This window comes from Hippichthys cyanospilos, chromosome 2 (genome assembly GCF_059441005.1).
Source record: "Hippichthys cyanospilos isolate Australia breed blue-spotted pipefish chromosome 2, RoL_Hcya_1.0, whole genome shotgun sequence".
Lineage (NCBI taxonomy): Eukaryota > Metazoa > Chordata > Actinopteri > Syngnathiformes > Syngnathidae > Hippichthys > Hippichthys cyanospilos.
The window spans coordinates 14779063-14803305 of NC_142370.1; the positions used below are offsets into that span (position 1 = coordinate 14779063).

The window sequence follows — 24243 nt, forward strand, 5'->3', positions numbered from 1 at the left end:
TCATCACAGTCTGGCCTAGTGGGTCCATCCTAACAAAAGCGCTGCAGAGGAGGAGGTCCATCTCAAAACCTGCATTGGTCTATCAAAGCAACCCTGTTACATAAGCACAATGACCTCAAAAGTTCTGTTGATTAAAAAAAATGAATTGATATGATCATAAAACGTGTTTGAATTATGAATTATTAATTAAGTGAATTATGCTGCATCAATCCAATATTAAACAGAAAATCAGGTGGAAAATAGGAAATCTGTTGACGACTTACCCTTTAATTACTGATTTTTATTATTACTATGGATCGCCCTTTAACCCTCTGAGTCTCTCTATGTATCAGACTGAGTTCTTTTACCAGTACATCATCTTGCTTACTCCATGTTTATTTCTATAGTCCTGAACAATTTACTTTCACCCCTCGTTTCTAAAAATTTGCAAACTTCTCTCATGTTCAAAATGTACTTCATCATCAGATGCACTAGATGGGAGTATAAGTTAACGTGAAAGCTGCCGCTCCATACCCTGAAACCACTCCAGCTTAAAACGTCTGAAAATGTTCTCCACACTTTCTCCGATCCCCTCTTTTAAAATAATAAGGATAATAATTGTCCAACTCCGTTGTATTAGTCATCTTATTAGTCACACAAAGGGAACGAGTTCTGCTTTAGAGGAACGCCCTGCCACACCCAGCTGGTCTGGTACCAAGTTGACTCATGAGAGCTTTTGTAACTGGATACCACGAGCAGTCGTGTTCTCTCCTGTGCTGTTCCCTGAAATATCCCCGAGCTAAACACGCACACTGGAACGGGCCTCGAAGCACATATCGCGTCTTGCGTTTAACTTTCTTCTCTACAAAAAGACCGAAAAACCGTGGAGATAATCACGTTTATTTGGTGTCGACATGAAGTTTTTTCTGCTAGCCGTTTTATTCCTCCTGGTGACTGGGGCATTGGCGCAGGACGGCAAGTTTCCCGTTTTGTATTTTGCATGAATCTTGTTCGAAAAATGAGTAATGTTTTTTTTTTTTTTTTGCAACTTGTTTACGATCTAACTTCAATGGTCACAGTGGTCGCTATGGAACCGTGTATAATCGCGTTCCCTTAACTGTTTTCTTTTGCATGGAGATTCTGAGTCACCGCCAAACCTGAATGTAACTTGTCTGCATTACATGTATTTTAACAAACATTGTGCAGTGAACTGCTGTTCTCAACTGCGCTATACGACCCCACGGTGCTTTACCACCATTACTGGAATCTATTGAAACTAACGCAATGGAAAAAAAAAGAGCTGAGTATTAACTCTTGAGCTGGGGTTGTTTCCGACACTCCAAAGCACCGAATCAGTGTTTTTTTTTAAACTGTATAATTAGTTCCAGTTAAAATGTTGTAGCTTTGTTTCAGTTTTACTTAATTGCTTTAAATTTCAGAGCAAAATAGTTGATTAAATCTTGTAAACATTGTAGCCCCCTCTTACCAAATAAACTGGCTCGACAAGGAAGGTCGCCAACCTTTTTGAAGGGGAAACCTACTCTTTGGGTATGATGAAATCAAAGTGGTGTTTAGTTTTGGTTCAGAATCAAAAGTCTCGTTTGTGGGTCATAAAAAGCAGTTTGTTTTACCAAAAAGCCCCCCCCCCCCCCACAACTTTACTAAAAGCAATACAGACACAATGATGCCACACAAAAATTACCCGGATGACGTTGTCTAGACTGATTAATGCAATGCCATTACAAACTTGCTCATATGAAATGTCCTATAACAATTTTATTATTAATAATGACTAATTTTAATTTTATTTGAAGACGATCATATTATTGCACTCACACAGTAAAGAAGAACACATATTTATGCAACATGTTTTTATGCATTTCTGCAAATGATCATTTTTAGAACATTCCAGGAAATCACTGTCACCATCACACGGAAGCTATTTTGAGAACAGGCTTATGGGCAACACATGCGGTTCTTGGAGGTTACCTGGTGACCATGGGCCCATGTTGGTGACCCCAATGCTAGATGTTCTCAGACAAGTGTCCATGGTGTATCATCCTCCATGTGCATTCATCAAACGTTGAAAACCACAAGTAGAACAATAAGACACACTAGTTCATTCCACAATCAGGACAAAATACAGTGACACATACTGTCTAAAGATCTAATCACGTGCTTCTCAAATTGTGTGTGTGTGTGTGTGTGTGTGTGTGTGTGTGTGTGGGGGGGGGGGGGGGGGGGCACGGTTGACCCCTGAGAAAAGGCTTTGTTTTTGTTATGTGAAGTGTAATTGCTATAAAATAAGATTTTTTTTTTTAAGTTTCAGGCACTTTGATGCACCTGGTTATTTTTTTTCCTGTTTCAGACTTAAGTTGTAACCCGTATAAACACTGTAAAAAAAAATAACAGTTGTTTAAAGTGGATTGATATTGCTTTTTTCTTTAGTTTATGTTCAAAATTGTATGAATTTAAAAAAAAGATAGAATGTATTTTATTCATTAGAAGGGAAACTCTGTCCATGCTTCGCAAAAACACAATTTACATTAGCTGTGATCTGAGTCCAGTTATTAAATCAGGGGTTTTGTCAACTGTTTTGGGATCCTGTTGCCAGTTGAATGAATGTAAAAGAAAAAATGTTGCAGTAATAAAAACTGCAATACTTTTTTCTCTTGCTGAAATTATTACAGCCAGATAATGTGGTCGGTTGCTCACGCTCTGGGAAGTATCTTTTTGTTTAGCTAAGATTATGGACTATGGGGTCAAAGTTCATATTGCCATATATTTATCTGCACAATTATAACAAGCTTTATCATTTTAATCGTAATTTTGTGTTTTCTAATTATTTAGTTTGGATTCGAAGATACAAAATTCTGAACAATTCAAATGCACACTACAAGAAAACACAGAATTTCACTGAAAATTGTTTTTCTTTCTTCATGTAGGATTTGACCTGTTTGATGCTCTCGATGACGTAGGTGAGTAGTCCTGATGAGTTTATTTGTTGACTATTTGCCTGATTTTTTATCAAAATCTAATTAAAAAAGCCAATAATTCATCAAATGTCTTTCAATCTCTCTCTCTCTCTCTCTCTCTCTCTCTCTCTCTCTCTCTCTATATATATATATATATATATATATATATATATATATATATATATATATATATATATATATATATATACAGTCGGCCCCCGGCTTACGAGCACCCTGATTTACGAACAATTCGCCTTACGAGCGTGGATTAGGAAGAATTTTGCCCTCCGCTTACGAACAAAGCTCTCGCCGTACGAGCATTTCAACATGCCGGCCATTGAGTATGTAGTAATGTTCTCGTTTGATTGCGTCAATAAAATCAACAGTAGCGAGATCATCAATGATAAGTAGATACTTGTGGCAGTAACGTGAACGCTATTGGTCTTACAACGTCACACTGACTGTCTCACTCACGGTGTCTAAATATATTACCATTTAAGTGTAGTGTTTGTACAGCTAAAGGGAAAAACAGCTGACATGAAATTAAATGTGCCGATTGCAGGACAAAGAATTGTCATTGGTTTAAATGTGTGTTTTTTTTTTAATTAATTGTCAATACATTCCAACCGTTTAAAAAAAAGTGCGAATAATTATCAGTCAGTCACGGAGATGCGAATATGCTATTGGTCGATTAAGGTCACCCGGTCTCACTCACGGAGATGCTATTGGCCGGCGTCACACGTCAATCACAGAAATGCCGATATGCTATTGGCCGAACGCCTTTATCTAGCTTGATGGGACAGGATGGAAGGAAGGAGAGAAAATTAGTGAAAAACGGAATGTTGTGAAGACTTTGCAAACTTTATCTGTTAGACATAGCTTCTAAAATTACTAGCAGCGGTAAAGAAAGAAATAAGAGGATGATGTTTTAGTATCTGTGTGATTTGCACCCTGACTGAAAGAGTTACTCTAACACTGTAAGACCAATAGCATAGCTATCGCCGTGTTAACTTTGAGCGTTGGACTCTGCCCCCCTCTGCTTACACCCAGCTCAAGTCTCGTCGTTTCGAAGGTAAAAGCTATTTATCCATTGTATATATTGTATAATGCAAGTGTACAGCATATTATGTCACTCAGTTATAATATATGTATACAGTGTGACGTTTATACCTAAGGCTTCAGCGCGCGTTGCACTCACGAATTAACATGGGTTTGGATTGCCCGCTATACGAGCAATTCGAGATACGAGCGTAGCCGCTGAACGGATTAAGTTCGTAACCCGGGGGCCCACTGTATGTGTGTATATATATATATATATATATATATATATATATATATATATATATATATATATATATATATATATATATATATATATATAAATATAAGTGTGTGTGTGTTTATGCACAAACAAAACACATTAACATTCATGTAAGAGTCGGCACAAAGATGCATGTATAGAGTGATCTATTGATAGACATATTTAGAACATTTTTCTTCTTTTCTTGTAGATCCAACACCTCCAAAACCAAAAGAGCAACCAAAAGCCCCAGTGAATCCCAATAGTGATGGTTTGTATACTTTTTTGACATTAACAAGCTTATTGATTTATCATGATGGATTATTTGTATGCATAGAGTTGGTGTCTGTGAAATATTTTAATCCAAGTGTGAATTTAGACAACTCTTTTTTTTTGAGCTGCCTGTTTTTTTATGGACTACCGATTTTACACAACGAATTGGCTAATTAATTTCCATGAAATTATTCACAAACACAAGAATAGTGGTACAAAGCCAAGAGAATGTTATGGGCATGTTTTTTTTTTTCTGTTGCACCACATACATGTATATAGATGTTCTAAAGATCCATCCTACCCGTAGGATGGAGATGGGCAACAAAGTACGACTTTTTCTTTGTGTCAATTTTGTGGCAATACAGCAGTTAAGTGGATCTTGGATCTGGCCTTCCTGAGTCGAGTTTGCATGTTCTCCTCGAATCAACTTTTGTGTATGTCCCAGTGACCGATTGGCGACCAGTTTCCGAGCGTACCTTGCTTTTTGCCATAAATCATCTAGATTAGGATTCAATTTACCTGCAACCTAATGATTGTTTTTTCCTCTTGTTTATTCATTTTATTACTAACTAATATCGAATGATTTTTTGCTTTTCTTTCTCCCCATAGATGGTCTGGACCTTTTTGATGCCTTGGGACCAGGTATGGATCATCTTAAACTATTATCCTGTAAATTCCAATAGAAAAAAAAATATTGGTTTGAAATCTATAAACACATAGTGGTAACACCCATCAGTTTGGACTTATTTTTCAGGCGCCACAATTAAAATAAATAAATAAATAAAGAGAATGTCAACGTATTTAAAGGTATCATGCCTTAATAAAAGCAATCCACTGTTTGATACATACTATATGTCAACATTAAGTTTAAGTCTGTAATCAACATGATGCAGTCTGTCTTTTGAATGGCAAACACTTTAAAAAACAAGCAGACTTGGTTTTGGTGCAATTGGGATGCAGATTTCTGACTCACTAGTCAAGTAGTGAGAAAAGCTGAGAAAAGAAAAGGGCAGAACGGCCGCACATTTGTGAGAACCTTGCATATGCTTCCGCTGCTATGTGACCTACAGTTTTTAGAACAGTGGCTCTCAACCTTTTTCAGTGATATAACCCCTGTGAAATATTTTTCAGCCAAGTAACCCTTAAGATGATTTATTAAACTTTAGACCTTTTCAAACTTCATTTGATTTGGTGTATATATACATCCACTGAAAAATACTGAACACAAAGAATCCTCTTTTGGGGTTACAGAAGGGGTTACTTCATATAAAAGAATCATTTGGTGGACCGCCTCCTGGTGGCAAGCAAAAAAAATAAGGCAGGCAAGCCACACTGGTTTATTAATCGCAGGGCTCAAATCATGAGAAAAAAGTTGCAGCTCAGAATCCAAAAACTGCAGTACTTAATTTTAACATTAGCTCATGACCCCACCTACTCCATGATGCAGAGAAAAACATTGGTTAACGTCACACTTATATGCTGTCTGTGTTTTTCTTTCAAAGATGAACCAGAACCAGAGAAACCAAAGAAGCCAAACAACCCTGGAAATTCAGGTGGGTTTGTCTATCTTTTGCCATCGAACAATATTTTCAAACACATACCGTATACAGCTTTTAGTCTATGTAGTCTCTATTCAGTGCACCAAACATGTATTTATTTGTACAGATCGCTTTGGATTTGACCTAGAGGATGCTCTAAAACCAGGTAAAGCTTTTTCATTAAAACCTCATCGTTGAAAGGATGCATTGTTCAGTTTCTCCTTCTCAAACTGACCAACATTTCAACATTACAGTAATTCCATGTTTGAAAACGAATGATTCAAGTAAATCATTAAAAAACCCAAATTATTTTTTAGCGTGGGGCCCAATAAAGAGTGCAAGTAATATATGTTCTACTGCATATTGGTTTTATCCATGAAGTGGCTGATTGTGGATTTTCTCAAATTACTCTCCCTTTCCTTCTTTTTTTTCCAGACCCAAATGCCAAACCTGACAAACCTGTAGTCGATCCACCTAGGCGTGGTGGAGGTGAGTTTGGAAATTGTCTATTCATTGAATTTTGTCCAAGTCAAATGTGACTTGCGTCTGGCAGCATCTTGGCTTGTCCACCACCATGTTCTTTTATATATAGTACCAGGTATACGGTGGGCCCCGGGTTTACGACATTACTCCATTCTGCGGTTGGGATTGTAACGCGAACAAACCTATGTTAATTAACTAATGCGTATAAAACCCCAGGTAAAAACATAAAAAATGTATATAAATATTAAAAATTGGTGACAAAATTGTATAGTAAGTGCTGCTTATTTATAATATACATGCATACGATTAAATATCATGCATTAAAAAAAATGTATAGGATTTATTTACTTTTGAGTGACGCTTGTTATGGCCATATTACCTAGTACGGGGCATAGGCTAGGCTGGCTTAGCTTTCCTCGTATTTCTTGATTATCTCCAGCTTCATTTCCATATAAATCATCTTCTTACCTCTATCTTTAACATCACTAGCAATCTTGGGAATCGTGGATAACCAATTCAAGTTTGAATTTGGACTAAAATGCATAATAAATACAATATTGAAAGCACTCTCACACTAGAGCAAGTCTTTAGGCAACCATCTTCGTGACCCCGTGCGCCGACCAATAGAAGACCAGCATCTTCGTGACGCCATCACGCCGACCAATATTAGACTAGTATCTTAGGGAGTCGAGACGCCAATCAATAGCAGACCGGTGTTGTAATGACGCGTTGCAGCAGAGGCAGTTTGACGCCAACAGAAAATAAGAGCAACTACCAAAAAACGCCTCAAGAGGGAGGCAAAACAACAAACACAACCGACCCCGCAGGTCATGACAGTTGTTGATGTTAAATGTAAAGCGGGATAAATGCCTTAAAGAGAAGCCGAAAGAACTCAGTAATCCACATCGAAACGTGAAAAAAACATAAGCCAGGGACGCCGCAACCCGAGGGTCCACTGTATTTTGGCTTCAGTTATAATGTTAATTTGCTACTTTCACAGGTGGGGGTAATTTTGGTGATAACGACTTATTTGATATTAGCGATGGTGGAGATTACAAGCCAGACGGCGGTAAGACATCTTTCATAATTTAGTTTTTTTTTTTTTTTTAAATGTTCATTAATAAAAGATTTCTTTTAGTTACATGTAAACCCTATGCATGCTTTTCTGTTTTATACTTAGGGCGCTCCGGAGATTCTGGCTATAACTCTGATGGTATGTTGATTCTTGCAACATAGTGATTATTTTTTTTTTTTTTTTTTACTAATTTATTGCACATTGTCTGTTTAGTGATCTGATATGGATTTTCTCCCTTTACAGAGAAATCAATGCTATAACATAGATGTTGATTTAATTGTTTGATGTTTGTTATTATACAAACAGTTTGCATAGCGTGTCTAGATGTCCCGTTCAAACGGGACCGTCCCGGTTTTCAGTCTCGTGCCCGAGTCTCGTTGGATTTCAACAACGCTATCGTTTTGTCCCGAGTTTACGTAGGTCGCATCCCGACATCCCGCTTTTATTGATTTTTTTCTTCTTTTTAAATACAGCAAGTCAATCGTTTGAGAGCCATGCATGTAAACACACATTGGTAAAAACGATTTACGTGACAGACAAATTGAAAAGAAACTTAGACTGGTACTTTCACATTCCCTCATACCAGAACTACTTCCTGTTTCTGTGTCAATTAATCATGGGAAATGAAGTCGGACTACAGTGAAAAAAAAGCAATGACACGTCCATGAGCACATTGTAGGGATATATAAGTGGAACCATTTCTTTATTTAACAAACCTAAATCAGAATAGCTAAGAAGGGGATACGCATTTTACTACACTAGGACAACACCACAAAAAAATATTGGTTCATGGTGAGTGAATTGACCAATTTAACATTGTTGAACTGTCACATAAGATAGAGCATTTAGTCATATCTTGGTTATTATTCTTTTTAAATAGTTCCTGGTGAGAATTCATTGCGTAATTCATTTTCAGAAAACTTGTCGTGTCCCAGTATTTATTTTTGAAAATCTGGTCATCCAAGTTTGCAATATTGTTGAGATGAACTGCATAAGTGTTTGGTTAGTTCATTTAGCTACATAAAAAGGAAACAAAATGTAATCGACATCTTGCTAAACCATGACAAACAATATACGCAAGTCAACATAATGTTAGCTGAACCGTAACTGTGTCACAGACAAAAAAAAAAACTCAACCAAATCAGTAGGCTTTGGTTAATTTAATTTAATTTACACTACAACAATGTAATTCTGTTTTGTCATCCTTCCAGGCGGTGCTGATCAGCCCCAAGGTAACTTTTAATTTTTTTTATTTAGCTTCCTGCTTTTGTCTTGATAGCGAATGATTTTTGCTGACGTCATTAAATCACAACCTGAGCCCATGACTCACATTTCCTGTTACCCGCCTAAAGACCTAAAGAAGTGTACTGCGGGTTAACTACTGCTTGTTGTTGGCACTTTTGCTTCCTCGTACATCTTGGCATTGTGGTCACATCTTAAAGCTTTCTGAGCATCTTGAGCTTTTCTGTGTGCTCTCAGCCAGTTTGCACAAGGACAACAGAAAGTCAAGAAAAGCTGCACTCGTTCTAAGATCTTTTGAACTGATTGTAGGCCGGGCAAAGAGAATGGATTTATTCACGATTTGGTCATGAAATTGTGGCCAACTTTCGTGTCGTATTCAAAACTAAAGACTTGCACGCAATGGCGGATTGAGCCATTTGACTTCAGTGGGGGAAAAAGGAGAGTCGGTGGCTGATGCACCGTCAGCTGTACACACACGCAAATACAAAACGCCCTTTTAAAAATGAACAGATTACACACCGCCTAAACGCACGCAACACAGGTGTACGGTTGTTATTGTGAGTACTAACTTGACCCATGGCACAGTAATTATGCAGAATACTTTAGAAAATCAGTTTATGTACATTCTCTATTTATGCAGTATTTTCATTGTATTTTTAAAAGTGTTTGTGGTGGTTTTGGAACAGATTATGAAATTCGATATACAAGTAAACGTAGTTACAAGCTTTGTCAGTTCAAGTCCCAGATCCAGGTACCTCTGTTTTTATGTTGGGAATACATCGTTTGTTTGTCAGCCTATTTTTGCCAGAGAAAAAGGCGCAAGGTGCTTTGTGGTGACGTGCTGTTGGAGGCAGTACCACTTGGAGTTTGGGCTTTGAATGGCGACAACAGTGAGGGGGAGGCCTCCTTGACCTCAGATGTGGCGTATCCAACATTGGGGCCACATGTTTTTGCATATACCTTTATAAAAGAGGCTCCCGGTCTAGTCTGTCTGGCTAAAACTATGCTGCAATTTTGTGTTGTTGCAGATCCAGACCTTCTGTGGCGACAAATCCTGAAGATGCTAAATTGTAACATGCCCGAGGAAATCATTTTGTGGATGTCCAATATAAAAAAGATCTTAGTACCGCTCTTAGAGAGGGCCATGGAGCTTGTGCAGGCTATGCCTTGATTGTTCACTGCTTTCTCATGAATATTTGCTCCGGGGTTTAAAACCTATACCTTCCACTATGGTACTTGTATTCGATACGACTAAAGGAAGTCAAATGGAAATGGATTTGGTTGTACGTTGTTTTAGCCAGGTGACTCCCTCGCATATGGCTTTTGTTGGATTGATCCAGAGAATCCTTTCAGGACCTTGTCGGGGTCTTGCTTATTTGTCGCTGCACGTGTGTCACGTTTACGGAAGCAGCTCTTCCAACATCCCCGGTCAATATTTAAAGACCTGGGACCATATGTGTCAAACTCCGGTCCTCGAGGGCCGCAATCCTGCATGTTTTTTTCCATTCTTTTTTTCTCGTGCACACCTGATTCAAATGATTACCTCGTCGGCAAGCTCTGCGAGATCTTGAAAATGATCTTGATCGTTTGAATTAAGTGTGTTTGAGAGAGGAGAATCAAAAACGTGCATGATTGCGGCCCTACAGGATGGAGGATTGATATCAACCCCTCAAATCTGCCAGGTTTTGACAAAGGAGAGGCAAAACAGATATGAAGCAAAGTCCAATAACTCCATGCCTCTTTGTGGGGAAAGCAAATGTCGCTATTGCACTGACATGCAGTATGCCGCACCCTTATTAACCAAACCTGATGCTGTAAATGGCTGAACATATAAAAAAAAAAAAATCCAGAAATGAAATGTATTGGCTATACACAATTTAGTTTGGCACATTCAGATTGATGGTGCAAAATGAGACATCTCGTGCTACTTGGTTCACACCATTGTATAGTATAAATAGATGTCTAATTCTTGATGATCTGAATACCATGCACTTGCTTGTTGGCGGCTGTGTCTTTGTATTTGTATTGACTTTTTTGTTTTGAGTCATGTATGCAGCATGAACAGATGAGTGAAAGAAACACTAATGGCTACTTTCTAAAGGGGTATTTTTGTGGACGTCAGTTTGTACATCAAAGTCTCGTGAGGAGGTTCCATTGGAATCAATAAAAAAAAGCTACCAACTGACAACAATAAACACAGTTCCCTTTTTTCTGTCAGCACCCCATGTCACACCCAGCACGCTTGAGCACATTCTTCTCGTAGCTTGCAATAACAATCTGTTCTTCGTTTGTCAAGTTGTCGTTATCCGAGTGCCTTTGTTAGTTTTAACGAGCTGCTTTTATTTGAGCTGGGATTTCGCTTCACGGGTTCATGTGGCGTGGACATCACCGAGCTGATTACATGTAAAATTGGCACACGGTCTACCTGTTTATGTGTTAATATTAGCAAGAATCCTTAGTCAATCTTCACATTCTCCGGTGTGAGCCCAGGGGTCCTGATGTCACCTGCCAGGGGCTCCGTCGTCGATGTCTCCTTATCGGCTGTTCGCACTCTGCAGTCGAGTCGTCGTCTTGTAGCCGCACCCAAGCTGAAAACACTCATTTATGCTGCAAATATATATTATCACGGCAAATGTATACTAACTACTCAAAACGATCCCTGCAGGGGCCCGATCGACTAGCAAAATAAGCGGCTACGAAACAAGAACGGTGTCTTTTGAACATCTTGTGTGTTCTTACATCAGCTTAATGCACTTGTGCCCCGCTACCTGCCTTTTATCTTAACAGGATACAGCTCAGCTGTGGTACTAATATGTTAAGATTTGTAAGTCGAGGCATTGGATTTAAGAGTGGTTTGAAGCCAAAGAAAAGTGTATATCATCCCAAATGTCTTTTGCAGAGGCTGGTTCCGGTACAATCGCAGGAATCGCCAGCGCTATCGGGGTGGCTCTTTTAGGGGCGGCTTCCAGTTACTTTGCTTACCAGAAGAAAAAACTGTGTTTCAAACTACAGGGAGGTACTTCATCTTTATGACTTCTTACATACTGTGTTGGTCGGATGTGATTCAAGTGCAGTACTCAAAAAACAAAACAACAAATTGTGACCAGGTGCTGACCCAGAGAGCGGAAAAGGCCGATATCACGCACAGTATGATCCTCAAGGTAGGTTCCTTTATTTTGTCCACACATGGCATTTTGTTTTAATATTCCCTTTGGGAGAAACGTGTTAGGCCTGTGGTTCTCAACTTTTGTATCTCATAAAAGCTTATTCAAAATTCAAGTATTTATAGGTTCTTGTCAGTGCTTTACCAGGCACAATTTTTCAAGCAGCGCAAACGCAAATGCATCCTCATTGCATTTTCTTTTTTTTTTTTTTTTCATTCCAGTTAACAGCAACTTAATGAGGACATCCTAGAAAAGCCGCTGCACAAGCCACATCTCTTTGATGGAACCGCATCTAGCATCTACGCAATTCTTTGTACCAAAGTACCGTACGTGACTTCTCAGAAATTTCTGCTGCGGGATGGTTGGCAGGATTCATTTTAGCGGCTTTAGCAGTCATTGTATATTTGTCGTTTGTAATGGTTAACATGTTATTTTATTTGATTTTTTTTGTCAGGTTCTGAATGTCATGTGTCATAACAGCTTTGTTGTATACACTTATGAAGTTGTCTTTTTTTAACATCAATATTAGGAAGAAGTGTTCAAAATCAGGGGTGGGGCTACAACATTTTCAGTGGTGTAGCCAGGGTAGACATCAACATTGGCCTTGTCCCCATTTCTTCATTACAACAGGCACCAACGAATTGGCGTTGGGATCAACTAAACTGTGCAAGCCCTCACTGAAAACTGACATGATGTGAGGATGCAAAATATCAATATTATTTTCACGATAAGGTGAAGTCACAAAATATACCTCACCAAATGCAGACAAACATTAACACAGAAAGAAAATCAATTTCTGGGTTGACACAATAAGACCCACCAGCCACCCCCCGAGGCACAGCATATACAGTTCGCATACGTACCTTGTGTTTTACACCAACACTTAACTATATTCACTAATTTCATGCGTGCCATTGGATGAAACAGCGACGTTTGTGGCATCGCGCCAGATCCATTCAAGTGAATACAGGTAGGGTCACAAATATGGTTAAATATAGTTGTAACTTGTGTTTTACAGCAACACTTAACTCTATTTACAATTTCATGAGTGCCATTGGATGAAATAGTGAAGCTTGTGGCATTGTGCAAGATCCATTCAAGTGAATACGAGTAGGGTCACAAATATGGTTAAATATAGTTGTAACTTGTATTTTTTTTTTACAGCAGCACTTAACTATATTTACAATTTCATTAGTGCCATTGGATGAAACAGTGAAGCTTGTGGCATCGTGCCAGATCCATTCAAGTGAATACGAGTAGGGTCACAAATATGGTTGATTGTAGTTGTAAAACAGGATTTATGCTTACTGCATTTACTGCGTTTTTGGGCTTGGCAGCTTTTGAGGTCTGCCTTGGCTACACAAGTGCAAGTTGCTGAAAAGTAGTTTATCATACGATCCACAGTCTGTTTCCTGAAATAAAATTCTGACATTTACAAATCTTGCTCACCACCCATATTTCAAGCACCAAAAGTAAGAAATATTTCACAGTTACGGAGGATTCATGCATGCAGCTCATAAACATCAACTGTCATTTAGATAGACAGTCAATCAAAATGTATTTTAGCCAAGTGGCTCTTTGTAATGTGCCACAGAACTACTTTGAGCAAAATCTTCCCCGAGGTGCGTCGCCAGCCGTTGGCCCCACCCGTGTTGAAAAGCTTGGCGCAAGGTGTTTTTTTTTTTCCCATTAAGCTAACAATGATGGGTATAAGCGCTAAGACAACTATTGCCATTACAGTGGTATCATCATTTCAGAGTGCGCCGACCTACAAGTTGTTGTTTAGCAAATTCTTCTTTTGAGTCAGCCTCAACTTGAGGCGCAACAAAATGCCAGCAGTGATGCCACTCCCATCTGCTCAAGCACCCTTCATTCTGCTCACCAGTTAAGTAATGTAAAGTGAGTTAGAACAGATTCAACTCATAGGTCGGGATACCTCTGTATTTTGATATGGGTATGGATGTAAAATGAATGTAGTGTGTGTGTACATGTTTGGAATTTAAAGTGGAGACTTTTTTTCTTTATTTTGCATCATCGCTTGATAATAATAAAAAAAAACCTATGGGACTGCTTAGCACGTCTGCCTCACATGTGGAGGTCATGGATTCGGTTCCCGCCTTTGCATGTTCTCCCCGTGCCCGCGTGGGTTTTCTCTGGATACTCTGGTTTCCTCCCACATTCCCTAAAACATGCATGGTAGGTTTATTGGACACTCAAAAATTGCCCTTCCGTGTCTTTATGAGCATGAATGTTTTTTGATTCTGTTTGGCCTGCGATTGGCTGGCAACCAGTTCAGGGTGTACCCCGCCTACTGCCCGGAAACAACCGGTCGGGATAGGCCAGTCAAAGTTGTTTGTTTCCATACAATGCAGAAAAAAAATACCCCTCCTTAGAATTTTCAGCATCAAAACCCAAAGCCAACCATTTTTTAGAGAACTAAGTCAGAAATACACATGTATTACTATTATGCTTTATCACCATTCACTTTCTTCATTCACTGCCAGCCCGATGAATAGCTACGGATCTTTGGCATCTTAAGCCGTCTGCGGCAGTGAAAGAGATCAACTCAAGTGACTGAGGAACTCGAGAACGATTTAACATTATTTTCATGTTTCACATTTGTATTGCAGAGTCAAATAATCAAGTCATCCATGTCTTTGTCTCTGTCTTTGTTTGCCATTGTTATGAATCTGACCCCCCCCCCCCCCCCCCCACTTGATACAGATAATACGGAAAGTATTTAGAGTGCTCAACTATTAATCATTTCATGTGATGTTGGTGTTTCTTTTTTTTTTTTGGTCTTAAAGTTTGAAATCTTTTTTTTTTTTTTTTAATCATCTTCAATGAGTTTTAGGTTGAGAATTATTAGAGACCCCCCCCCCCCCCTCCCCCAATGTATTGCATATTAGAATAACAACAACAAAACGTGGAAAATGTGAAACATACTAAATACTTTCCAGGAGGACTTTTAAAAATGTTAATGTCATCTTTACATCCCTGACAAATAAACACAGTTCTCTAATTTGTGGTTGGAGGATTATTTCATTAGCCATATTACAAAACTGTACATATAATGCAATTGGTGAGAGTGGATTTAAATTATGCCCAGTTTGTTGAAAAAATGGTTAATGTTTACATAGTCCTAAACAATAGTTGTAATATTGTACATAAATATTAACAGTAAACTTTCATTCCAGCCATCTGAAGGAAAGCATGATTACAATGTTGCCCTAAATGCAAATGAGTTTTGCACTCATAAACTAGCCCTAGATTGTTTTACACAATGTTCCTACCAATTAAAGTGAAGACAAGTTTTAAACAATTTCATTTAACATAAGCAAAATTGTCTCTAACAAGGTCATCATGAATTGGGTCCAGTGTAAATGAGAAAAAAAAAAAAAAAGATAAAACAATTACAATGTTTTTAATTGCTGCTCAAATGCTTGCTGGATTCTGGCAGAGAGCTTAAAAGGGAACACACAACGTCACCTGTCTAGAGCTCATCTACATTGTTCTATTGACACTTTGGATTACCATAGAGAATATAGAAGGAAAAAAGCAATGCAGGAACAGGAAACTTTTTTAAACTGCTAAACGTTGGTTTTATTTTATTTGCAGTCACGTCACAATGGGGAGTTCGAGGACAAATTTCAAGTGAAATGAACAAGTATGCGGCAAAAACGTAAGGCACCATTTGCTTTGCCTTTTGTTAAAAATGAAGAGAGGAAGTAGTGTTTGCCCATAATACTTGCTCGTGGCCAAAAGGTCACAGGGTTCTGAGGTCACAAAGTAAGATGCAATAGCGATGAAATATAAAACGTTTAAAAAAGTAGAAATTAACAGTCTTTGTTTGTTCTCTCATGTTCAGGCTCAGAAAGATTCACACTAAATAAGAAAACAAAAGCAACAACAGGACGGTGGATGAGAGTGTAAAAAGCTCGTTTTGCCGTACGAAAGTTACACTACGACTCGTTAAAAGTTAAAGGGAGTAAAAGGAGGTAAAACATGCCAACTTTGAGTCATACGGCTACAGTGGACCCAAACGATTGGTAGGGGATATAGGGAGCGAGACGCCAATAGAGAACCCTGCAACTAACCGACGCCCGCCTGAAAGTGGTTACAATGACCTATACACATAGTTGAATCCATAAATATAGCGACAACGATGACCCAGAAGTCATTCCCGAAGCTTACCTTATCAAACATCGCTATTCCCTTAAAAATACAGCGCGTAAACGGCCGGCGGCTAATCATGCACCTACACGGGCTACAGTACCTGTGGTACGTACACAACAAATCTGACGATGATCGAGTATGCCTATAATGGTGCATGCAGGCCGGGGTAAATGAATAAACATCTGAGGGCACAGCCGACCGGTTGGTCAGAAGTAGGCTTAGCAATGTTCCGTTCAGCTATCGGAACAGATTCCGCTGGTTTCCATGCTGACTTTCATAAGCCGTCATTCGCCAACGCGGCTTACACGCTCACCATTTTATCTATCGTCCCACTTTTCAATCGCAAATCGAACGCTGCTGCAGTTAAGATTTGTGTTGGGATGAGCGGGTTTGCTTGAATGGACTGCTAGTATGTGTTGATTACTGTAATACACTAAACATCATAGTGTAGAAAGTATTTTGCCCGAGGGCTTTTTGTATTTTTGCTTGAACAAATCCGTCATGTGTCGTTCCCGTGATTAACGGAACATAGACCACAAAACAAAACAAAAAAATCCGAGACTCGATCACATTGCGGATGCCGCACCATGAATATGTAAGGGTCCACTGTACTACAAATTTCTTTGTAAAGAATATTTTTTTCCCCATGAATAAAACAGTCTGCCTGTATTGTCAGAAGTTTTTGAAGATCTCCAAGTCTCTTGGTGGAACTGAAAGGTCTTTTTTCCATTCATCATTGGGGTAAACTTCAAAGTTGGTGGTGTCGCCTTCATGGGAAACTTTGGGAACGATTGGAGGCTGTGGATTTACCCACCAAAGTTCTAATTAGAATTCACAGTTCAAATATTAACAGCATTTAAAAAAAAAAAAAAAACTCTGACTAAATTATTACTGGTGATTGTTCAGACATAGTCCTTATCGACTACACAATCATTCAGAAATTAAAAAAAATGCAGGCACAATTGCAGTGTTGTGTGGAGATGTGCGTCTCCGCGTTAACGCAACACCATTCAACACTTATTGGAGGAGGATTCACTCATTATTGGGCGATGCACAGCCCAAGGGAGCATTTGTGGGGTGTTGTCAAACAGTAAGTGAAAGCGCACAACATCCACTAGCTCATTCTATGCCCAAGAAGTTTAAGGCGGCGCTGGAAAATAACATGTCGTTGCCTACTTTATTATTTGCTCGATTATGGAATGTATTCTGGTCGGGGAAGTGAACGGAACAAGATAATGTATTATTACTAGGCATATGGCAATGAAACTTTTGAATATTGAAAATATTGACGATATGGGCACAGTCGAACTGTTTCATTATGGGGTGCACTGTACTCACATTTGGTGTCTGCTGTTTGCAAAATGTGTGTGGAGGTATGTTGACAGAACATAAATTTGACATTTTGCAAATCCTAGCATTGAGTACTACACATTGTGGCAGAGCAAAGTGTCGTAATTATGCTCTTATCTTATATGAGCAACTTTTCCAATGTTAAGGAAAGGCTTACCTTCAGTTTTCTTAGGGGAACTAGCTCCCAATCAATAGTCTTAAACCATCGGTGCTTTTTCACGTCATCCGCTCCGTTCTGCGGCAACAGAAAAAAAAAGACTATTTATTCAATACAAAACTACCACCAACTATACTTTCAACAATTCAAATATGCTTGCCAAATCTCATTTGATTCATAGAAACAATGGTTTTAAATCAATTTCCTTAGGAAGTGAAACTGCAGAATTTTGATAATAATAAAGACTATCGTTAATACAGTTATAAACTAGGCATTTTGATTTATGAGAACAACATAGACGGTCACATGTTCCATTGAAGCACAAACAAAGGAAAAAAAAATGCTGAGTTGTATGTAAGGTAAGGCTTGGCAATTTCGCCAAAAAAATATTCCCCCAAAATCTGATTTTTTAATTTTTGCCCTTGTCTTTTTTAAAGAAATTAATAAGTAAAAATGACAGAGAAACACTCTGGCTCCCTATCGAGCTGCAATCTTATCATAGCTGCTGCCTGTTGCCATAATCCAACAGCAATCTGCTTTTTAGCGGGAGTTTGTTGGTTGACGCAAAGCTCGATATTTTACATACTAGGAAGGTAGCTCTGTTTTATTTGACAAAATAAGTTTGTTGCGCTGCTGCCTTTCCTTACAATGGGCTTCGAACAAACGATGCAGTGGTACTTGCTCCACGTCTGTTGCCGCAACCCCAAACAACTTCCAAACCAGCCATGATATAAGCCCTCCTGCTGTGGTTTTTTTTCTAACCCATCCTTAACAAAATTCAAATTAATAAAACATAACGGTATGCAATGAGTTAATTTTACATATAATAATAATAATCATCATCCTCAAACATTTTTTTCTATTTTTTTTCATGCAGCAAGAATATGTGTTACCTAATGTGAAAAAAGGAAAAAAAATATTCCACGTATTTCAATATGACATCATGGGGGCTTTCAGGGAAAAAAAACCCCAAAAACTTTTGATCAAGGATCACTTCCAAAGTGACCACAGTAACCTCCAAAAATTAACATACAGCAAAAAAGTGTTTTTCATGGTATTAATTTTATTTTGAATGCAAAGAAAATTAAATTTCAACTCGCCTTCATGTTGCCCAGCCGCCTGGCTCGGTCAATGACCAGAAACTTCTTGATTAGGTCTCTGTGGAAAACAGTCAAGTCTGTAAATCTTTCACCCACATTGCTGCTCAAACGCACCCCCTTGTGGTAAACCGGTTTATGACCTGTATTTTTTGACCACACTAAAAGTGATTATTGTCACAAGTTATTTTGGAGACTCCTATTTATACAGATGTTTTTGAAGCGTGGTACATATACTGCAAGTGATAAAAGAATGACTGAAATAAATGTTAAAAATGTGAATAATGTTACAGTGGCCGCAGCTTTTTTTTAATCCAGTAGTTTCAATAAATTGACAAAATAAAAAAATACATGAGATTTATTTAAACTTTAAACTAGAATAAACATGACGTACATACAAGCAAGTTGTCACCGTCCAAATACATAGCCCATGCATGTCACTATCCTGTAGAGTTGCCCTTTTTTCAGGTAAATCTGAGTTCTCTCAATGATTACAATCAATCAATCTTTAAATTATTAAGCGAGGCCACTTGCATAAAATGATTTACATTTCTTTCTTTTTGGGGGCGTGGCAGTGAAATCTTACTTGACATAGAAATCCAGATGCCGTGGGAAATCCAGTTTTCCTGCCAGGATCTTTTGGTAGATTCCAAATGGATTGTCATCAAAAAAAGGTGGATGCCTAGAGAGAAGGAATCAGAACTTAAATTTATTCAAAGCAGAGAAAAGCAGAAGTATTTTTTTATCATCGCTACGGTGGTGTATGTTTGACCGATTTCCATGTTTTTCTTTAGCTTCCAAGCATTTCCTGCTTCCAATGACACAGTGGCTCTGACATCAAATCAGTAGCAGTACGCACCCAGCCAGCATTTCAAAGATAAGGATGCCGAGAGCCCACCAGTCCACTGCACGGCAATGACCTTTACTCTGGATAACTTCTGGAGCAAGATACTCTGGGGTACCACACAGAGTCCAGGTTCTGCTCGGGAAGAGAAAGACAAAAATAGAATTGTTGCCTCTTTAAACATTCTGCTTAATGACAGTATGTCGTGTTTCATCTCCAAAACAAATGTACCCAACCTTTGAGTGACTTTATCTCATGAAATATGTTTAGATCATGATACAGTGTAAGGAAAACTCAGCATCACACAAATTAAACTCAAACCTAACTGAAGTAACTTGAAACTGACAAACAAATCAAACCCCGACGGGAATTTAAAGAGTGATACTTGAGCTACGTGTGCAAGGTGCACACATTTCATCGAGTGGCACATGGTTTAATTGCGGCGATTACCCAAGGAAGGTTGCGCAACACAACAAAATAAGCTAACAGTTCCATTATCGTCAGCTATCAAGTGCGTGGGCACGTGTTTGCGACTGTCATAGGTAGAGCGTTATGTGAACTTGGAAGTGCAAATCTTCATAAATCCTAACTAAATCAACACCAAGGACACGGAATTGACCTGTCAGAAAGCTTCTTTGCAAAGCCAAAGTCAGTCAGGCGGATGTGGCCTTCCCTGTCCAGCAGGATGTTCTCAGGCTTCAGGTCACGGTAAACGATGTCTTTGGAGTGGAGGTACTCGATAGCACAGACAATCTCAGAGGCGTAGAAGAGACCGGTAGCGTTACTGAAGCGGCCTCGGCCGCGAAGGTAGCTGAACAGCTCGCCGCCGGGCACGTAGTCCATCAACATATAAAGGAAGCAGTCATCGTGGTGGGTCCAAAACCTGACGAAGAAAAATAAACTCTTCAACCAAATTGAAATGTACTTGAGTTCACCTACGATAACACACCTGATTCAAACGATCGGGATCATTATCAGGCTTCTGCAGAGGTTGCTGATGAGACAATTATTTGTGTCTGCTTGCATATTACCTGCGTCAATTCAAGACATTTTTGTGATCATTGTGGGTTTAGCTTACATCGACAGATGTACCCACAATATAGTCTGTGTGTACATGTATTCCTGTGATGGATAAGAAGTGATATCATAAGGCTTAACAAGACAAAGGATAAAAGAGATAACCATTTTCGTGAAAACTGTAGGTCCAAGCAAACGTATTAGGGGGCTAAGAAGCACAGAAACACAAAAGGTATGTGATGACCATTTTGAATCTGTTTTTTTGTCAACTTTGACTGCTGAGACTGAGAAAACAATGCTGTGCCACCTTTGCCTGATTTATTATACTTTGGTACTACATTTGTTGTGGTTTCTCTAGACATACTTAAGTCAGCAAGTACAGAAGATAAATGATGTAACATCATTTGAATCACTTGTGCCTCGTCTGTCAGAATATTGCACCAGTAATGCCAATGCACATCTGTGGAAAAGTTACATAATTTAATAAAGACATACATTTTGCAAAAGGAGTGTCATCAGAACAAAATGTGGCAATGAGTCATGTTCCAATTTGTTTTTAGTTTGAGTGTTCCTGCTTTATCATTAAGCCACATTAAATATTTTTTGCTGCTACATGCAAAAAGCTTGTTGAAACCTCACATAACCCCTGAAGTGCCTTCACATACTTCCATTTGAAAACCACTGCTGTAAATATTTTGTGAAATACAGCTCATGAAGAATATACTGGAGGAGGGTTGATAAAAGTATCCGTTAAAAATGTTTCAGCCTTTTCAACGTCAGGCAAGCTTTGTTTTTTTAATTCTACAAATCGACTGTAATCTCACATTTCTTGGATTTCGAGCTGTTGTGAACTTGCAGTTGTTCTTTGAGTATTGCCCATGGTTGCAATGGAACCTGCGTGAAAAAGAATTTATCCTGTTTGAAACATATTGATTTGTTTGCTCCTAATAAGGAAATGTTAAAGTCACCGTGGAGATGCTACTACTTCTAAATAAAAACTAATAACAAATTATCTTTATAACACTTTGTGTATTTTGTTCATATAGTACAGTTTCTCAACTATATTTTGCCAGGCCCACCCTAGAAAAGAGACCTCCCCCCCAGTCGATGCACTGAATATAATTATTATTATTGATGAAAGTATACCTACGCATGTATCCTTTTTAACATTAACAACAGAAAAACGCGATATAAATTAACTTTCAACAACTGCTAATTATTTTAATTGTGTTTATACGGGTTATAGCTTAGTCTAAAACGGAAAACAAAAAGAAGCAAGTGCACCAAAGTGCCTGAAACTAAAAGAAAATGATGAAAATTATTACTTTATTGCAATTACATTCCACATGACAAAAACAAAGCCTTTTTCCTGAGATCATCCGCGCCCCCCCTGGCATCACCTTGAGCCCCCCCAGGGGGGCCCGCCCCACTATTTGAGAGGCACCGATGTAGACAGTAACACAAGTTCATTCATGTCATTTACTTAAATCCTCAGCACTGTTGACTTCGTGGGCTTCTGGACCACTTGATGTCGCCATAGAGCATGGGTGTCAAGGTGCCTAAACCTCAAATGATGGTGAACCCTTGCTTGCAACGGTGGGGAACGAACTTACAGTCGTATAAGGAAGGGGTGGTTGACCTCTTTCAGAACCGCCTTCTCGTTGTGCACATGCTGCTCCTGCTTCAGGCGGATCACATCAGGGATCCTCATCTGTTTTAGAGCGTAGAAGGTTCTGCTATTCTTGTCCCTAACCAGGTATACTCGACCAAAAGTTCCTGTGCCTAAGTAAAGGGGACACAAGGAAGAATTACTCCTAAGAGGAGTATACAAACCCACTCAAAACCATAAAAATCCACATACACAGATTTGTTTCAGTAAAGACTAACTACAAATAAGGAAAGAGTCTAACAGAATGATGGGACAAACTGGAAAGCTTCGAGGCAAAGCTGAAGGATTCACACTGAGATTGAACACGTGCAGACATGAGCTGCATCAGCATGAAGATGATCAAGAAGACAAAAATGTTGATATATGGATGTGGTGAGAGAAGATTGCAGATAGCTGGATAGAAGACGTTGTGACCCCTGAATCGACCTTGTCATCATGATGCCCTGTGGGTGGCAAAAGCTCAAGAACTGATTGCACATCTAGCAATAATCAAACAAGGCAGAAGGCAGCCTTGACCTGCTGGATTTTTCCTTCTCAAACAATTTCGGAAATAAATTCACATAGACACACCATTTGGCGTAACGATGTAATAGCTTTGTAACAAAAGCTTTGTAACACAAAAAGCTTTTGTCAGCATTTTCAGTTGAAGTTTTCTGTCACATTTGCCACCCGGAAGTACAGGGACCCGTTTTTAAAAACCCTTAATCTGGTAGCTCAAATGTAAAATTCTTAATGGTCGCTGAGATGCACTCAGAACTCACCTACTGTGGCGATGCTCACCAGGTCATCAAGGCAATAATTCTGGTGGTTTTCTTGGGCTTCACCCGAAGAAACGCCGCAATTTTCCTTGTAACAATTAGTCTCATTGCTTACCCCGGTATCTGCTTTTGAGGACGCCATGAGTCATCTCCGAGGTTAAATATGTTGGTTTGAAAATTTTGAAGGACCAAAAAACCACGCCATGTCATTCTAGTAATCAATCAAGAGGGAAAAATATCAAAAAGTATAGTGTGGCATTTTATCTGAGGTGCAGTCAGTGGAGGTTTGGGCCTCCACGGTAAATAAGACAAAGAAGTTGGTGACCAGTTAAAGCGGCGGCTGAGTGGCTAAATTAAAAGCGAGGTAAAGCCTAAAGCATAGCTGCATTTGTTCCAAGAAGGACTGTATGAAACTACGAAAAGGTATGGCATTTTAAAAATGACTTGATACATGAAACCTACGCCTCTGCATTTCCTCATTTATTTACGCCGAGCGGACGCATGCGCATTAGTGTTTTTCTTCCGCGTTGTGGCGGTTGGCGAAGCTTTTTAGAGATCCAATGGCGCCGTTTAGTGGCGTGGAATGACTTTTGTTTCAAGCTGTTTTTCTGGATGCAAAAATCATCATGAAGGAATTTCAGATCCCGCATAAAAAAGTATTAAAAAAAAACACCTTAAGGAGACATATTGGACTTTTACAAAGCCTGTTATACGATTATCTGTACTTCTACTTGAATACATGTTCCACCTTTGGCTATTGGACCTTATTACCATGTTGCAGCATTATACATTATGGGGTGAGGTACTTTCATGTTGTAGGTGTTTAAAATGTGACGTTTTGTTAACTACTATGTCAAGGTGTCAGTGGAAGCCGATGATAAATTTATTGAATCATGGGGTGGGGTCCGTGATGGTTGCTAAGCAACTGGAAGAGCTAGTGCAGGTGAAGGGTGATGGTCCCTTGGCTACTCATGTCTACTGTCATTTTTCTACTCATATTGATGTTTTTATTCCTTAAACTTACCAAATCAGCTGTACTTCAACGGAGCAATTACTCTTGAACCTGGAGAAAAGTAGGACAAAAATGTGTCTACATTGTATGCGGCATTTAAAAACAACAAAAACGTCTTGGAAAATGCAGTAGTT

The 24243-nt window shown here is 38.9% G+C and overlaps 2 protein-coding genes across 3 annotated transcripts; one reads left to right on the top strand and one right to left on the bottom strand.

Moving 5' to 3' along the window:
- Positions 1-695: 695 nt before the first annotated feature.
- On the top strand, positions 696-15051 carry cd99 (CD99 molecule). 2 transcript variants are annotated; one of them, XM_088441454.1, is made up of 13 exons: positions 701-954; positions 2925-2957; positions 4466-4525; positions 5137-5169; positions 6030-6080; positions 6193-6231; positions 6501-6554; positions 7549-7617; positions 7729-7761; positions 8835-8855; positions 11765-11881; positions 11973-12026; positions 12251-15051. In XM_088441454.1, the coding sequence occupies exons 1-13, from the start codon at positions 894-896 to the stop codon at positions 12277-12279; spliced, it is 654 nt and encodes a 217-aa protein (XP_088297580.1). In that variant the 5' UTR covers positions 701-893; the 3' UTR covers positions 12280-15051. The 2 variants fall into 2 exon arrangements, with proteins under 2 accessions (XP_088297586.1, XP_088297580.1); XM_088441460.1 differs by lacking the exons at positions 11765-11881; positions 11973-12026; positions 12251-15051 and adding an exon at positions 9894-11727 and having other exon boundaries at positions 696-954.
- Positions 14809-23603, bottom strand: prkx (protein kinase X-linked). Its single transcript, XM_088441439.1, has 8 exons — positions 23101-23603; positions 22284-22452; positions 20273-20536; positions 19669-19788; positions 19396-19491; positions 18813-18870; positions 17713-17790; positions 14809-17003 (listed from the first exon to the last, which is right to left on the bottom strand). Exons 1-8 carry the CDS (start codon positions 23237-23239, stop codon positions 16878-16880), a joined length of 1050 nt encoding a protein of 349 aa, XP_088297565.1. The 5' UTR covers positions 23240-23603; the 3' UTR covers positions 14809-16877.
- Between the last annotated feature and the right edge of the window lie 640 nt (positions 23604-24243).

Excerpts from the sequence above, each read along its gene's own strand:
- cd99 (XM_088441454.1), top strand. The coding sequence starts at position 894 with ATGAAGTTTTTTCTGCTAGCCGTTTTATTCCTCCTGGTGACTGGGGCA. Across the intron at positions 955-2,924 it reads TGGGGCATTGGCGCAGGACG|GATTTGACCTGTTTGATGCT; the intron begins GCAAGTTTCCCG and ends TTCTTCATGTAG. Across the intron at positions 8,856-11,764 it reads CGGTGCTGATCAGCCCCAAG|AGGCTGGTTCCGGTACAATC; the intron begins GTAACTTTTAAT and ends TGTCTTTTGCAG.
- prkx (XM_088441439.1), bottom strand. The coding sequence starts at position 23,239 with ATGGCGTCCTCAAAAGCAGATACCGGGGTAAGCAATGAGACTAATTGT. Across the intron at positions 18,871-19,395 it reads CATCTGGATTTCTATGTCAA|AGACCTAATCAAGAAGTTTC; the intron begins GTAAGATTTCAC and ends TGTTTTCCACAG. Across the intron at positions 17,791-18,812 it reads GGCGGCTGGGCAACATGAAG|AACGGAGCGGATGACGTGAA; the intron begins GCGAGTTGAAAT and ends CTGTTGCCGCAG.